Source organism: Haematobia irritans, chromosome 3 (assembly GCF_050003625.1).
Source record: "Haematobia irritans isolate KBUSLIRL chromosome 3, ASM5000362v1, whole genome shotgun sequence".
NCBI classification, from domain to species: domain Eukaryota; kingdom Metazoa; phylum Arthropoda; class Insecta; order Diptera; family Muscidae; genus Haematobia; species Haematobia irritans.
The window spans coordinates 209000877-209016234 of NC_134399.1; the positions used below are offsets into that span (position 1 = coordinate 209000877).

At 35.6% G+C, this 15358-nt stretch overlaps 1 protein-coding gene and 1 long non-coding RNA gene across 2 annotated transcripts; one reads left to right on the forward strand and one right to left on the reverse strand.

Moving 5' to 3' along the window:
* Positions 1–5: 5 nt before the first annotated feature.
* Positions 6–740, reverse strand: LOC142231855 (uncharacterized). Its single transcript, XR_012720942.1, has 3 exons — positions 417–740; positions 247–352; positions 6–181 (listed from the first exon to the last, which is right to left on the reverse strand). It is a non-coding gene; the product is annotated as an uncharacterized LOC142231855 (long non-coding RNA).
* A 2159-nt stretch (positions 741–2899) lies between these two features.
* LOC142231805 (uncharacterized) lies at positions 2900–5365 on the forward strand. The gene is made up of 2 exons (XM_075302450.1): positions 2900–3072; positions 3141–5365. The coding sequence occupies exons 1-2, from the start codon at positions 2968–2970 to the stop codon at positions 4860–4862; spliced, it is 1827 nt and encodes a 608-aa protein (XP_075158565.1). The 5' UTR covers positions 2900–2967; the 3' UTR covers positions 4863–5365.
* Positions 5366–15358: the final 9993 nt, after the last annotated feature.

Genomic DNA, 15358 nt, shown 5'->3' on the forward strand with positions numbered 1-15358 from the left:
GACGATGTGATGCACATTTTCATCCAGAAGTTGTTGATTTCAACAATTTATTGTTTTTAACAATTTTAATTGGTTGCACTTGTAATGTTTCTGGAAACTTTTTCTTGTGATAAGCCACTCATTTTTCATTGGTCAGCTTCTTATTGTTTGCAAGAATGTAGCATCCAAAGATTTTAGTTTTCTGCAAATAGATTTAAATTTAGTGACTTCTTTAAAGTGTTGATTTAATTTTTCATATTGACGTACCAATTATTATAAACTATTTGAAGCAGTTCCAGTTAATTGTCCACCATTTTTTCATTGGTCAGCTTTTTAATGTTTTCAAGAACGTAGAATCCATAATTTTAGTTTTCTGCAAGGAGATATACATTTAGTGACTTCCTTAAAGTTTTATTTCATTTTTTATTTTCACTTACCTATTTTTATAAACTATTTGGTTATTTGTCTAAAATTTTCCATTTTTTTATTTCTTGCAATTGACCACGAACTTCGTTGCACAAATAAGTATTGAAAACCACATGGTTTTTTCGTTGCATTTTAGGGTAGTGTTTTGTCAAAGTTTTCTCATATTATCTTCAACACCTTTTCAAAGATTTCGTCAACATTTTGACAAATTGGAAGTAATTCGCAAACAATTTGAAGATGTATTGAAGATGAGCTATTTCAAGTCAAGTTGAATTTATGTTGAAAATTATATTTACCCTCAAACTGAAAAGTTGTTGCATTTGAAAAACGCTCATCCTGTGTTTATTGGGATGTTTATTAAATTTATGAAACATTTATAAATTCTCATAAATATAACATTTATACGACTATCACATCACATTTAACACATTTTTATGCATTAATAAGAGATTGATGTTGAGTTACAAGTTGTAAGTTAAATGTTGTAGCGTCTATCAGCCAGTACTTTTACTCCCAATGGAGGCAGCGTGTCTGGAAAAATATTTGAAAAACTATCACTTTATTCCATTTGGAAAGTCAAAAATTGTTCACCAATTTACTTTTCACAATTTTAACCGTAATAACTATGTTTTCAGCACTTTATTTTCGTTTTCATTGAAATAATAATAAGCCAGTTGCGCTTGGTGTTTCACAAAATATAAAATGGCTGTTGTAACAATAGTGATGGCAAAATACTTCCATGCGAATAGTGATGGTAAAATACTATCACAGTTGGCGATTGTTGCAGTGTCACTTACGAGTCTGTGGTAGCGATGAGGATGAAATGGAACATTGAAATGCTGGCAGGGTTGATAGTGAATCCCATATTCAACATTAAATCAAATGGCCTTGAAAATTGCTTGCCTTCAACAAATTTTCCAATAGGTTTGAAGCATTAAAATGAAATTTAGTTTGAAAAGTTGTTGCTAACGTGTTGAATTCTACTGTTGAGGATAATGTCTGTTTTTTGTTGAGAACGCGATTTTCTCAACAATTTCTCAAATTGAATTTAGCGTATTGAATATAAGTATTTCTCCAATGCTTGTGTTTATTGGGATGTGCATAGTGAGGAAGGTTTGGTGAACGAATGACAATTTAAAGTAGAATATTTGTTATTAGGCTTCCTATGTACCCTGCCAACATTTTTTGAATTTGACGGCACTACTGAGAATCCCCACCACGTCGAAAACAATCGTATACGACATCCAAAAACTCGTCGGAAAAGCGCCGTCAGTATTGAGAAGTTGTAACACGCCAAGTTACTAAAAAAAAGTACCGTATGAGTGCAATTATTAGGTGTCTTTTTAGATAAATTTAGAACGACGCCAATAAAGGTAGGTATTAAGTTCGAGTTTAGCCGCTAAAATCATTTTTTCTTTTTTTTCTTTTTCGATTACTTTTCTTTAATAATCCATTCAAGGAATACAAACTTTGTGAAAATTATCTTTGGGATATTCCCCCTCAAGTTATAACAAAATTTGCAACAAATATACATAATTTTATGCCTTTTTTACTGGTTTAGTTTTCACTTTAGCGGAAAAACTCGAACTTAGTACCCACCTTAAGAGTGAAAGTGAATTTTAAGGTACACACAGAAAAAATTATCACCACAATTTTTTTAAATAAACACTTAATTGAATTTCGAAACGGATTCAATTAATATGTTAATTGATTCAATTAATTATTTAATCAAATCCGAATAAAAACCAATTAAAAAATTATTGATATTTGTTACTTTTCCAATTAAATTATTAATTGATTCAATCAATTTATTAATCAATTTGGAAATAATTTTCAAATACAAACGTGATTGAAAAATTTTCCGTTTCCAATAGAGATCTTAAAGGCGGATACACACCTTTAGCAGCTACCCATAATAAATACATTGCTATATATTTGCTAACAAGTATACCGTGGACCGTTATTATCGATTGTTTACATTTTGCTCCCAAAAGTAATAGGGCTGTTTTCTTTTAGCACTGGATATGCTAAGCCGTGAAGGACAAAACGAAAACAGCAACACTGTCATCAGCTGTTCAAAAACAATCACAGGAAAGAAGTGAAATCTTGCATTTTTAATATATGAAATGTTCCAATTAGTAATAAATATTTACTCCTGCGATTATTTATGACACTACACCACTTTGAATTTAATGTTTTTCGGTAAATTAGTCACAATAAAGTGCTATTGTGAATCGATGAAGCGTCACTTTATCAAAACACAATCTGGCAAGATCGGCGCGACTTGCACTGATGAGATGTTCTGGATAGAACACCAGTGCAACGATGTTCTGGATAGCCCATACAAATGTTGTATCCAGTGCAAAAAGAAAACAGGCCTCCTATTGTAAAACTGTGTTGTTGGCACGCAAACGAAATTTCCCCCAAAGGTTCTTACCGGTCTTGTTCTTCATCGTTTTCTTCAAATAATGAAAGTTGGCAGTACTGATGTTTACATACAAAGTCAGATGTCCATAGTCAAGAATTTCTTAATTAATAAATAATTCAACTTTTACTTTGCAAATGGCTTCGATGGCATTAATTTGCCGTTTATGTCTTAAACATTCGACTTCGTATAGTCCCATCGATACGTTCAGTTCCATTTCATCGAAATATTTTCAAGACGATGTAATTATAATAAACATGGCATTTGTTACCCAAGATTTAAACTTTTCTCGTGATTCAATTAATTTTAGATATTGTATGCAAATTTTGGTCACCATGTAATATGCTGTGAATGTTGGGATCACATAAGTACTTTTCACAAATTTAAGCAGTCGGTCATCGATGCACATAGGCGAATGGGCAAAAATAAAATATGCCGAAAGAAATTAAAAATACACGTATTCTCTAAGAAAAGCTTGCCTCCAGCATCAGATCCCATTAGCCGATATATAACTTCTGATACAGTCTGGTTCGATATTTTTGTTGTAGATGAAAGCTACAAGGGTAGGGTGGAGGTGGAAGGTGAGAGTTCAGAAATAGTTATGGATTCTACAAATGTAACTTCACCACATAATGAGTTAATAGAAAATGAAACTGCCCTTTCGCACATAGACCAAAGAAATGTTCAAGCACATGATAGTTGCGTAAATACGGGCGATGATCTAATTGAAAATGAACGAGAAGTAATAAATACCGAAGAAAGTGTTAGCGAACATTTGGCGCTTGAATCTGCAAATTCAGACAATCAGTATGCTTTGCAAATTTCTTTCGATGCTTATAACAAGTCGAACGAGCATGATAATATTGGATATTCATCCGTATCATCCATCGATGGAGAATGTAGTGCAAGCAAAGAAGATGCCGAATCGAATGAAGAAAATTTCTATAGAATTGCAAAATCGGAGAAAAGTGTCCTATCCAAAATGGATGATATCGATAAAGAAATATATAAATTTATGCCGAATCTAAAATGTCGAGATTGCAATGATACCTGCAATAGTTTCAATGCATTAAAACAGCATTACAAGGTAAAGCATCCAGAACAACGTTGTTCTGTATTTTGTTGCCAACACTCCTTTCTTCAACGAAGTGAATTGCGCGATCATATACGGTTTCATTTGAATCCACAAACATTGACATGCGAACAATGTGGAAAGGTGTGCAGAGATAGATATTATCTCAGAGCCCACAAATGTTTAAAAACAAAGAAAAAGATGGGTCCAAGTAGAATAACACGTGGTAGAGATGTATTGGACTACGAAATATCGCAGTATATGCCATATCTTCAGTGTATATACTGCGATGACACTTATAGAAACTTTAAGGAATTACAAAAGCATTGCAACGAAAAGCATCCGGAAGATCGTTGTTTGGTTTCATGCTGCGATCAGATATTTAGAAGTCGTGGCGATTTGGCTGAACATGCTCGTTTTCACTTGAATCCCCAAGGGTATATTAAAAGAAACTATCGCAAGCCAAAGCAATCTAAAGTACCGCCAATGAAATTCTACGAAAGTACAGAACATGCTGTTGGACTCAAAAAATTATCTGATAAAATTGCAGCAGAATTAGACATCATATTGTCTACAATACATATGTCATTGAATTGTGGAGTATGCCACAGTCCAAGTTCAACATATAAACAATTGTTAGCACATTTCGAGTTATGTCATTCAGATCAAGAAACACATGTGAGTTGCTGCGGTACAAAGTTCTATGAGCCAGTCAACATTGAAAAACATTTTCTAATGCACAAGCAATCGGATGGCTCCTTTATATGCCCAATATGCTATATGCCCTTTAAAGAAGAAGTTTATTTGATATGCCACATGAGTGAACACAAAAGCACTCCAATACAAAATAATAATCCTAGAGATGAAACTGTAATATTAAATTTGCAAGAGTCTTCCACAAACAATGAATTAGTTATTGGAGAAAAGTTGGAAGTTAGCAAAAGTGAAACAAGAAAATAGCTAAATGGAAACCTTTGTTACCATGTTCTCTCTGCGAAAGAACATGCCCAAATTTTGTTCTATTGAAAGAACACTATGAAAAGTATCATCCCGGCAAGCGTTGCATTGTACAATGTTGTAATTTTAAATTCAGTCGTCGATGGGAACTTGGAGAACACTTACAATTTCACACCAACCCTAAGCCAGAAAATACTTGTAAAATATGTGCTAAATGGTTAAGAAATAGATTTTCATTAGATTATCACATGAGGATTATGCATATTGAAGAGCATAATAGGCTTTCGAAGATGGACACTTTAAAAGTCGATGTCTCATTAACGGAAATGAAAGTCGATTTTGTTTCATCAAAGTCACTCGAAATTCTTTACATTATATTAATGGCCTCTAATGTTCATAACTGATAGACCATTTATAAATCTATGTTTCGCCAGTTTACTTCTATAGAAACAATATTCGTAACTGTCCAGCTATTCCTGTCAAATGTTGTATGGTAGTGTTTATTTCCGGAGTCTTGCAAAATTGACTCGACTCCACAGCCCTGGTTTCCACAAGAACAACGATGATTTGCAATGCAAGATATGCCACAAAGTCTTTAGAAGCAAAATTGATTCGACTCCATAGCCCTGGTTTCCACAAGAACAACGATGATTTGCAATGCAAGATATGCCACAAAGTCTTTAGAAGCAGATATAGTCTACGAATTCATAACAGGTTGGCTGATAAGTCCCCGGTCTTACACATAGATGGCGTCGCTAGTATTAAATGTATATTATTTTTATATATTTTATATACCTTCAAATGATTCGTGTCAAAATTTGACGTCCGTAAGTCAATTAGTTTGTGATAGAACGTCTTTTGTGAAGCAACTTTTGTTATTGTGAAAAAAATGGGAAAAAGGAATTTCGTGTTTTGATAAAATACTGTTTTCTGAAGGGAAAAAATACGGTGGAAGCAAAAACTTAGCTTGATAATGACTTTCCGGACTCTGCCCCCCAACAATAATTGATTGGTATGCAAAATTCAGGCGTGGTGTAATGAGCACGGAGGACGGTGAACGCAGTGGACGCGCGAAAGAGGTGGTTACCGACGAAAACATTAAAAAATCTACAAAATGATTTTGAATGACCGTAAAATGAAGTTGATCGAGATAGCAGAGGCCTCAAATATGTCAAAGGAACGTGTTGGTCATATCATTCATCAATATTTGGATATGCGGAAGCTCTGTGCAAAATGGGTGCCGCTCGAGCTCACATTTGACCAAAAACAATAACGTGTTGATGATTCTGAGCGGTGTTTGCAGGTGTTAACTCATAATACACCCGAGTTTTTCCGACGATATGTAACAATGGATGAAACATGGCTCCAACACTACACTCCTGAGTCCAATCGACAGTCGGCTGAGTGGACAGCGACCGATGAACCGTCTGCGAAGCGTGAAAAGACTCAAAAGTCCGCTGGCAAAGTAATGGCCTCATTTTTGGGATTTTTATCGATTATCTTGAGAAGGGAAAACCCATCAACAGTGACTATTATATGGCGTTATTGGAGCGTTTGAAGGTCGAAATCGCGGCAAAACGTCCCCATATGAAGAAGAAAAAAGTGTTGTTCCACCAAGACATCGCACCGTGTCACAAGTCATTGAGAACGAAGTCAAAAAATTCATGAATTGGGCTTCGAATTGCTTCCCCACCCACCGTATTCTCCAGATCTGGCCCCCAGCTACTTTTTCTTGTTCTCAGACGTCAAAAGCATGCTCTCAGGGAAAAAATTTGGCTGCAATGAAGAGGTGATCGCCGAAACAGAGGCCTATTTTGAAGCAAAACCGAAGGAGTACTACCAAAATGGAAGGTCGTTATAATCGTTGTATCGCTCTTGAAGGGAACTATATTCAATAATAAAAACGAATTTTGACAAAAAAAAAATGTGTTTTTCTTTGTTAGACCGGGGACTTATCAGTCAACCTGTTATGTCTAAAATTCGTAGAAATCATTATAGTTATAGAACCAAAAGATTTTGAAAGAATTTCACTATGGAGTTGATTATAAACGAAACTCTTAAGAATATTGCACAACATTCTTTGTAGTGTAAAATCCAAATTGGGTGAATTTCAAAATCTTGATGATGAACTATGTGGATATATTTTGAAGCTTCAGAATTTAGATCCACAGGTATAATGATAATACAAATTTCAGATAATCATATAAAGGATGATTTGTTAAGAGCTTGATAACTTTTTTTTTGAAAAAAACGCATAAAATTTGCAAAATCTCATCGGTTCTTTATTTGAAACGTTAGATTGGTCCATGACATTTACTTTTTGAAGATAATTTCATTTAAATGTTGACCGCGGCTGCGTCTTAGGTGGTCCATTCGGAAAGTCCAATTTTGGGCAACTTTTTCGAGCATTTCGGCCGGAATAGCCCGAATTTCTTCGGAAATGTTGTCTTCCAAAGCTGGAATAGTTGCTGGCTTATTTCTGTAGACTTTAGACTTGACGTAGCCCCACAAAAAATAGTCTAAAGGCGTCAAATCGTATGATCTTGGTGGCCAACTTACCGGTCCATTTCTTGAGATGAATTGTTCTCCGAAGTTTTCCCTCAAAATGGCCATAGAATCGCGAGCTATGTGGCATGTAGCGCCATCTTGTTGAAACCACATGTCAACCAAGTTCAGTTCTTCCATTTTTGGCAACAAAAAGTTTGTTAGCATCGAACGATAGCGATCGCCATTCACCGTAACGTTGCGTCCAACAGCATCTTTGAAAAAATACGGTCCAATGATTCCACCAGCGTACAAACCACACCAAACAGTGCATTTTTCGGGATGCATGGGCAGTTCTTGAACGGCTTCTGGTTGCTCTTCACTCCAAATGCGGCAATTTTGCTTATTTACGTAGCCATTCAACCAGAAATGAGCCTCATCGCTGAACAAAATTTGTCGATAAAAAAGCGGATTTTCTGCCAACTTTTCTAGGGCCCATTCACTGAAAATTCGACGTTGTGGCAGATCGTAAGTCTATTCATGATGAAATGTCAAAGCATCTTTCTCTTTGACACCATGTCTGAAATCCCACGTGATCTGTCAAATACTAATGCATGAAAATCCTAACCTCAAAAGAATCACCCTTTACAAGCATTGTAATTTGTGGCTTCAAATTACATAATGAAAATAAAATAAATAATGGCATTTTATTATAAATTGAAAAATAAACAAGTAAAGTCTAAAGTCGGGCGGGGCCGACTATATTACACCCTTCACCCCTATGTAGGCCAACATTTGTGTTACCATCTCAACTACTTCACATTTGCTGGAAGCTATATAAAGGAGACAATTTTTTTACTTTTAATAAATCTCTAGAATTAAAATTTAAATCGGCTAACGCTATCCAGTTAATTGGAGGAAACATCCATTGAAAATGGGTCTAAAATGTGTAACAGTCTACCATATTTCCCCAACTCTGGTGTACGTATATATGGGAGCAATATAATCTGAACCGATTTTGACTAAATTTGACATGTATAGTTAGAATAATAATTCTGCTATATATGCGAAATTTCACGTAAATGGGAGTATAACTGTGGCCCCCCTGGTCATATGAGTGCAAATCGGACGGAAGATATATATATGGGAGCCATATCTAAATCTGAATCGATTTCAACCAAATTTGGCACAATTACCGATACTACTAAACGTACACCCTGTGCGAAATTTGAAGCAAATCACGGCAAAATCCTGGATTTTGAGGCCATATAAGTTCAAATCGAACGAAAGATATATATGGGAGCTATATCTAAATCTGAATCGATTTTGACCATATTTGGCAAAACTCTGGCTTTTGAGACCATATAAGTCCAAATCGGGGATAAATATATATGGCAGCTATATCTAAATCTGAACCGATTTTTTCCAAAACCAATAACGATTGTCTCTGTCCCAAGAAACGGCTCTGTGCCAAATTTGAGGACGAGATTTTAAAGTAATAACATTTGGTAGAATTAGGTTAAGTTAAAGGGACAGTGGTAGTTTTTGCAAACTCGCCTATTAGGCAGCGACCCGTTATAGCAGATAGCAGGAGTGTTATCTGGCGTATTGAAAACACTAACATATCTAGTGTGCGGTTTAAGTTTAGATGGGACCATATTTGTTAGTATCTTACTGCCTTCTCACGCAGTATAAGCTTGCAGGTAGCCAGAGGCATACCAAAAGATTCTAGTTCCCCTGGAATATGTAAGGCAGTTCCTAGCGTTGCTCATTTGCTTTCCCTGGTATGTTCCTGTGACCAGGCACTAGGCTTTCCATATCCAATTTGTCAAAACACTTGACATTCACAAAAAAACTTGATTTTGAAAATAAAATTGGCAAAAAAAAAACACTCATGTTATTGGGTTTATTTTTTTATTTATTTTTTTAATAAAATTATTAGAATAAAAGCAAATATATCTTAAAAATAGAAATAACCAATATAAATAAAATTTTGACAATATTTTCTATAAAAATAAAATGTTGAAAAAATTTTTATACCTATAAAACTTTGACAAAATTTTCTATAGTAATAAAATGTTGACAAAATTGTCTATATAAATAAAATTTTGCCAAATTTTTTATAGAAATAAAATTTTTGATAAATGTTTCTATAGGAATAAAACTTTGACAAAATTTCCTATTGAAATAAAATTTTGAAGAAAATTGCATAAGGGAGTTTAAACTAGCAATTCATAGAATATAGTCCGTTATCTTCATTCGCTTCGTCGATATGCCAGAGGTTATATGGACAATTCGTTTCAGGCAGATCTGCATGTCATTTGCATATTGTACATAATCTATGCCATCAATTTGGTACGTAAATATAGTTTGGAAGTGCTGATTGATGAGGAGAGCATTCCTTATAGATTTAGAATTATATTTGTAAATGTCACAACAAAAACAATCCAATATTATAACAGGAATCACGCAAACTTCCTATTCGATAAAATGTTTTTCTCATCTGAACCTCGAAGATCATAATGAAAAGGCAAAAGAAATTTCATAATCGTCTTAATTCAAATTTTGCCAGATTTGAATTTTAAATTTTAAATGATGAGGACATTGATAAGTATAAGGCAATTTTTTATTATATAATGTAGACTTTTTTTAATTTTAGAATCGAGAATTTATACAATTCTATCCTCATTTTACACCTGTGCTATACGCTCTTTGTCGCATTAAAGGGGCGGCGAAAATATTGTTACGACGTGAAGGTGTCGACGAAATTAGCTTTGCTGCCCTCACAACAATAGGCTTAAAACAAATACAGCAGTTTTCGCTTATAGTCCATCGCACATATAGGAGATTTTCACATATAGTCCAAAAATTATTCTTCTAATCTCATTATGACATAAATTTCACACAAATAGTTTGCTGAATAATCTATTCACATATATGCCGATTTTGCATATATTCCGTTTTTTATTGTGCTGATCAAAAGAAATCGATATAAAATATTTAAGATATAGTCCACAATAATATAAAATTTTGGCAACATAATGAAAAATGCGCCAGATTGGCAGTATTGGTACATATTAACATTAGCGTAGCTAGACAATTTTCCTAGGGGGGGCTATAGCCCCCCTAGCTAAAACTTTATAGACTGAACTTATAGGTTCAACTACTGTTTTATTTCATAAAATTGAATAAAAAAATAGATATCAAAATAACTCGACAATCAATTTATAATAAAGCAACTAAAAGTACCCTACGGGAAATTGGTGCAAATTGCCACTGACGGACCTATCACAGAACTGGTACCTGTGCTCCAGTTAGTTGCAATTTTCACATTTAGTGCAATAAAATTATCAGAATAACCTTTTGTTCGACATATTTCAAAAGTTTTTTTTTCATTTCGGGTTCGATTAGGAGCCCAAATTGAAAGATATTTCTAAGAGTTTGTCCGATACTGGTTCCTGAGGACCTGTTTATGGGTTGCTCCTGCTAATTTGTCCCAGGACGTGTCCTTTGGGATGAGTCCAAGACGCGTCCTAAAATGTAAGTTTACTCCGTCAATGACAAACCCATGTTAAAGTGGACGGTCCCTTCCATACGTTTTGATCAGAACTGGGACTGGTCCATACACACCAGGGACTAGTCCTGTACCAGTTCTGTGGTTGATCCATTTCCCGTAGGGTAGTTCCACACTTTTTCCCAGCAAAAAATTAGGAGTTGTTCTAAAGGCACAACTTTAAAAGCTATAGTAGAGCGCACGGTTACAGCGGAAGTAGAACTCTTTATTACTAAATGTCAATAACATAAGGAATACAATAAATGTCATAATACATAAATATATACAAATAGGGATATAATAGGATATGTAGATTACATGATAGTATAATCCCAATACTCCTCCTTAATCTGGATATTCTATTGAAGCCCCATTGCCTTTCTGAATAATTCCAATTTATTCTTTTCAAGCGGTTTTGTTAGGATATCAGCAACCTGTTCGTTTGTGCTTATGTAGTTCACTTTAAACTTTCCATTTTGTAATTGATCTTGCACAAAGTGATGACGAACATCAATGTGTTTAGTTCTGGAATGGTCTCCACTTGCTGATGCAATCGATATGGCACTTTGATTATCGCAAGCTATTTGCATCGATTTTGGACTCGAGTAAAAATGTGATTCTATACCACTCCACCATATTGCTTCTTGAACAGTTGCTGACAGAGCAATGTATTCAGCTTCACACGATGAGAGTGCTACGGTTTGTTGCCGTTTTGAGCACCAGGATATGGCTCCCCCTTGAGCGATAAAGACATAGCCTGTCGTAGATTTCCTATCATCAACACTACCAGCCCAGTCTGCGTCAGAGTATCCGATGATATCACTTCTCTCATCTTTCAAGAAATTCAATTTTAATTTTGAGGTGCCACGCAAATACCTTAAAATATGTTTTACTGCTAACCAATGATGGGTTCCAGGATTTGCGTTGAAGCAACTCAATTTATTTACAGCGAATGTAATGTCTGGTCTAGTACATTGAGACAAATACATAAGACATCCGATAGCTTCCTGGTACGGAATATTTTCCATTTTCTTCATTTCCTCGGATGTGGTGGGACAGTCATCTTTTGAATATTTTTCACTTGCATTCATAGGTGTGCTGACTGGTTTTGCATTCTTCATTCCAAATTTTTCAAGAATGCTCTCAATATAGTGTTCTTGATCAAGAGAAATTTTACCTTCTTCACGAGTGATTCTCATTCCAAGAATTTGTTTCGCGGCTCCAAGGTCTTTCATGTGAAATTTACGGTTAAGGTGACCTTTTATATTCTTGAGCCATTTATCATTGTTACAGAACAGTAAGATGTCATCCACATATACAGCTACTATAAGTAGTTTGTTGTCTTCGAGTTTGTAAAATACACATGGATCATATTTTGACTTTTGTAGTCCACTAGCTTCTAGTACCTTGTTTAATTCTTTGTTCCAAACTCTGCTTGACTGTTTTAGCCCATACAATGCTTTATTTAGACGACATACTTTTGACGCATTATAATGATCCGTGTATAGCGGTGGCTGTTCCATGTAGATCTCCTCTTCAATATTGCCTTGTAGAAATGCTGTGATGGCATCCATTTGTTCAACTTGTAGATTTAGTTTCGCCGCGATTGCAAAAAGGTATCGTAGGGAACTATGACGTATAACTGGCGAGTACGTTTCATCATAATCCACCCCCTTTCGCTGCGAGTATCCTTTTATGACCAATCGCGCTTTATAACGATCAATGCTACCAGTGACGTCACGTTTGGTTCGAAAAATCCATTTACATTTGATTGCCTTGCGGTTTGGTGGCAATTCTGACATTGACCAAGTATTGTTTTGCATCAGAGATTGATATTCCTCTTCCATTGCCAGCTTCCAGTGATTCGCATCTGGCCGTGCCAATGCTTCTTCTAGCGTCGCCGGATCATCCATGTATGTCTGAAACAATTGTGATGCAGTATTTTGTTTATTTTTAAAATTAATTTCAAAATACTTGCCTTTAAATATGCGCCCCTCATCGCCGTGCTTAACCTTTTGTTGGGGAAACAATTTTCGGCTATTTGGTTGCAATGGAGGCGCCGCCAATCCAGAAAATCCAATAAAGTTGACTTCAGAACTACATGTTGAGTTACCATCTCCTTGTTCATCATTTCGTAAAACAGCTGTTTCATACTCATCTGATGATGTACTTTCATTGCCAGTGAGGTATTCATATAATCTAACGGGTTTCTTTCGGTTTCTTCCACTCCGTCTTAATGACTGTGTTGCAGTATGCTGCTGCTGAGAAACTTGTTGATTTGTTTTGTTTACGTCGTCCGTTGAATCAGTTGGGATAATTTCAGTTTGTTGTTGTTCTGCCACTTCATTTCTGTTTATAATTTCAGTTTGACTTTGTTCTTCTAGTGCATTTTCTCTTAAATCTAGACCGACTTTGCTATGTTTTGTCTTGATCGCAAACTTCGCACGAGTATCTGTAGATATGTATCTGTAGATATCTGTAGATATGTTTTCATCAATGAATGATACATTACGGCTTTTGAACACCATGTTTTTATCCGGATCATAAAAACGGTAACCTTTTGTGTGCTCATCGAAGCCTACTAAAACACATTCTTTTGCTTTTACATCCCACTTTTTACGATTTGCATTGGGTATGTGGACCATAGCATTTGTTCCAAAAACTTTTATATGTGACAGATCAGGTTTCCTGCCATTCCACGCCTCTTCAGGAGTGATGCCAGTGCCTTTCGATGGTGACCGGTTAAGTAAATAAACCGAATATGCTGCAGCTTCTGCCCAAAATATTTTTGGCAAATTTGCATCTGCTAACATACATCTCGCTTTTTCAACAATTGATCTGTTGTTGCGTTCGGCAACTCCATTTTGCTCAGGTGTATGTACATTTGTTGTTTGGTGATTTATCCCATTCTCTTTTACTATGCGCCGAAAGGTTTTGTTTACAAACTCCGTTCCATTATCGGTGCGTATGGTTTTTAGTTGTTTACCACTTTGCCTCTCCGCAAAACACAAAAATTCTTTAAATTTGGCAGCAACTTCACTTTCACTTTTCGTTGGAAGAAAATAAATAAAAATTTTTCGTGTTTTGTCGTCGATAAATGTTAAAAAATATCGACTTCCTCCAAGAGAATGTTCTTCCATTGGGCCGCAAACGTCACAATGTACCACCTCGAGTATCTCCGAAGCTCTATGTGCATTTTTGTTGAATGGCAATCTAATTTGCTTACCCATTGGACAAATTTTACAATCATTCGCGTTGTCATTCGAAAATTCTATGCCAGTTGCTAAACCATTTTTTAGTTTTTGTAAACTTTTGAGGTTAAGATGACCCATACGTCTGTGCCATAAATTGTAACTTGCAGTTGCCCCACATGCAAATGCTTTATTAGTGGTTTTACACTCCAATTTAAACAGACCGTTTATATGTTTTCCTGTAGAAATTACTTTGTTTTCCGGGTTCAACACCTCAACACCGTTTTTGCTAAATATAACACAATGACCTCTCTTCACAATTTGACTTACCGAGAGTAAATTAGTTGACAAATCAGGAATGTGCAATACATTATTTATTTCTATGTCTGTGTCATGACAATCAGGACGTATTGTTGATGTACCAGACGCTTTTATTTGCATTATCCCTTTATTTGCTGTTGAAACTGTTCCAGTTTTTGAATTAATGTTTGTCAACAAATCCGAATTGAACGTCATATGTGATGTAGCACCAGAGTCAAAGTACCAATCGTTGTTGTTGGTTGTGTTTAGCGTCGAAAGAGCAACAGCTGAGTACGCATCATATTTTCTATCACTGCTGTCAGATGTTGGGACTTTCGTGTGACAATATTTTGCTATATGACCATATTTCTGGCATTTCCGACATTTCGGGCCTTTTTTGTTGTTTACTTGTTGGAACTTTCTTTGTGAAGCTTTAAATGCAGATGTTTCGCATGCACTTGGTATTTCTTGCAGAAGTTTTACCTTTATGCTATCTCCAGTGATGCTAATTCCTGAGTTTTCCAAAGCCATAATCATTGGTCGGTATTCATCGGGTAGTCCAGCAAGTAACAATGAGCCAACCCATTCTTCACTTATCGTGAAACCAATACCGTTCAAAGATTGTGCAGTCGTAACAATTTCTTTTACATATACTTCCATCGATCCACAGCTTGCAAGAGACGTTGTGATCAGCTTTCGCAATAATGCTACGCGTCGAGTCAGTCCAGAATCTTCGTATGCTTTTGCTAGCTGGTTCCAAAGGTCTTTTGCTGTTTTTACATTTTGTATGTGAACATAACATACCGGGTCGATTATCAACGTCAGCTTACTTTTCGCTCTCCTGTCTTGATCTGGATTCACATCTTTTTTTGGATTTCCCTGTTCATCGACTTCATAATCGATCGTGGTAGTCCAAAGATTATCTAAATCCAAATAAGCCTGCGCAGCAATTTTCCAGGTGGGATAATTTT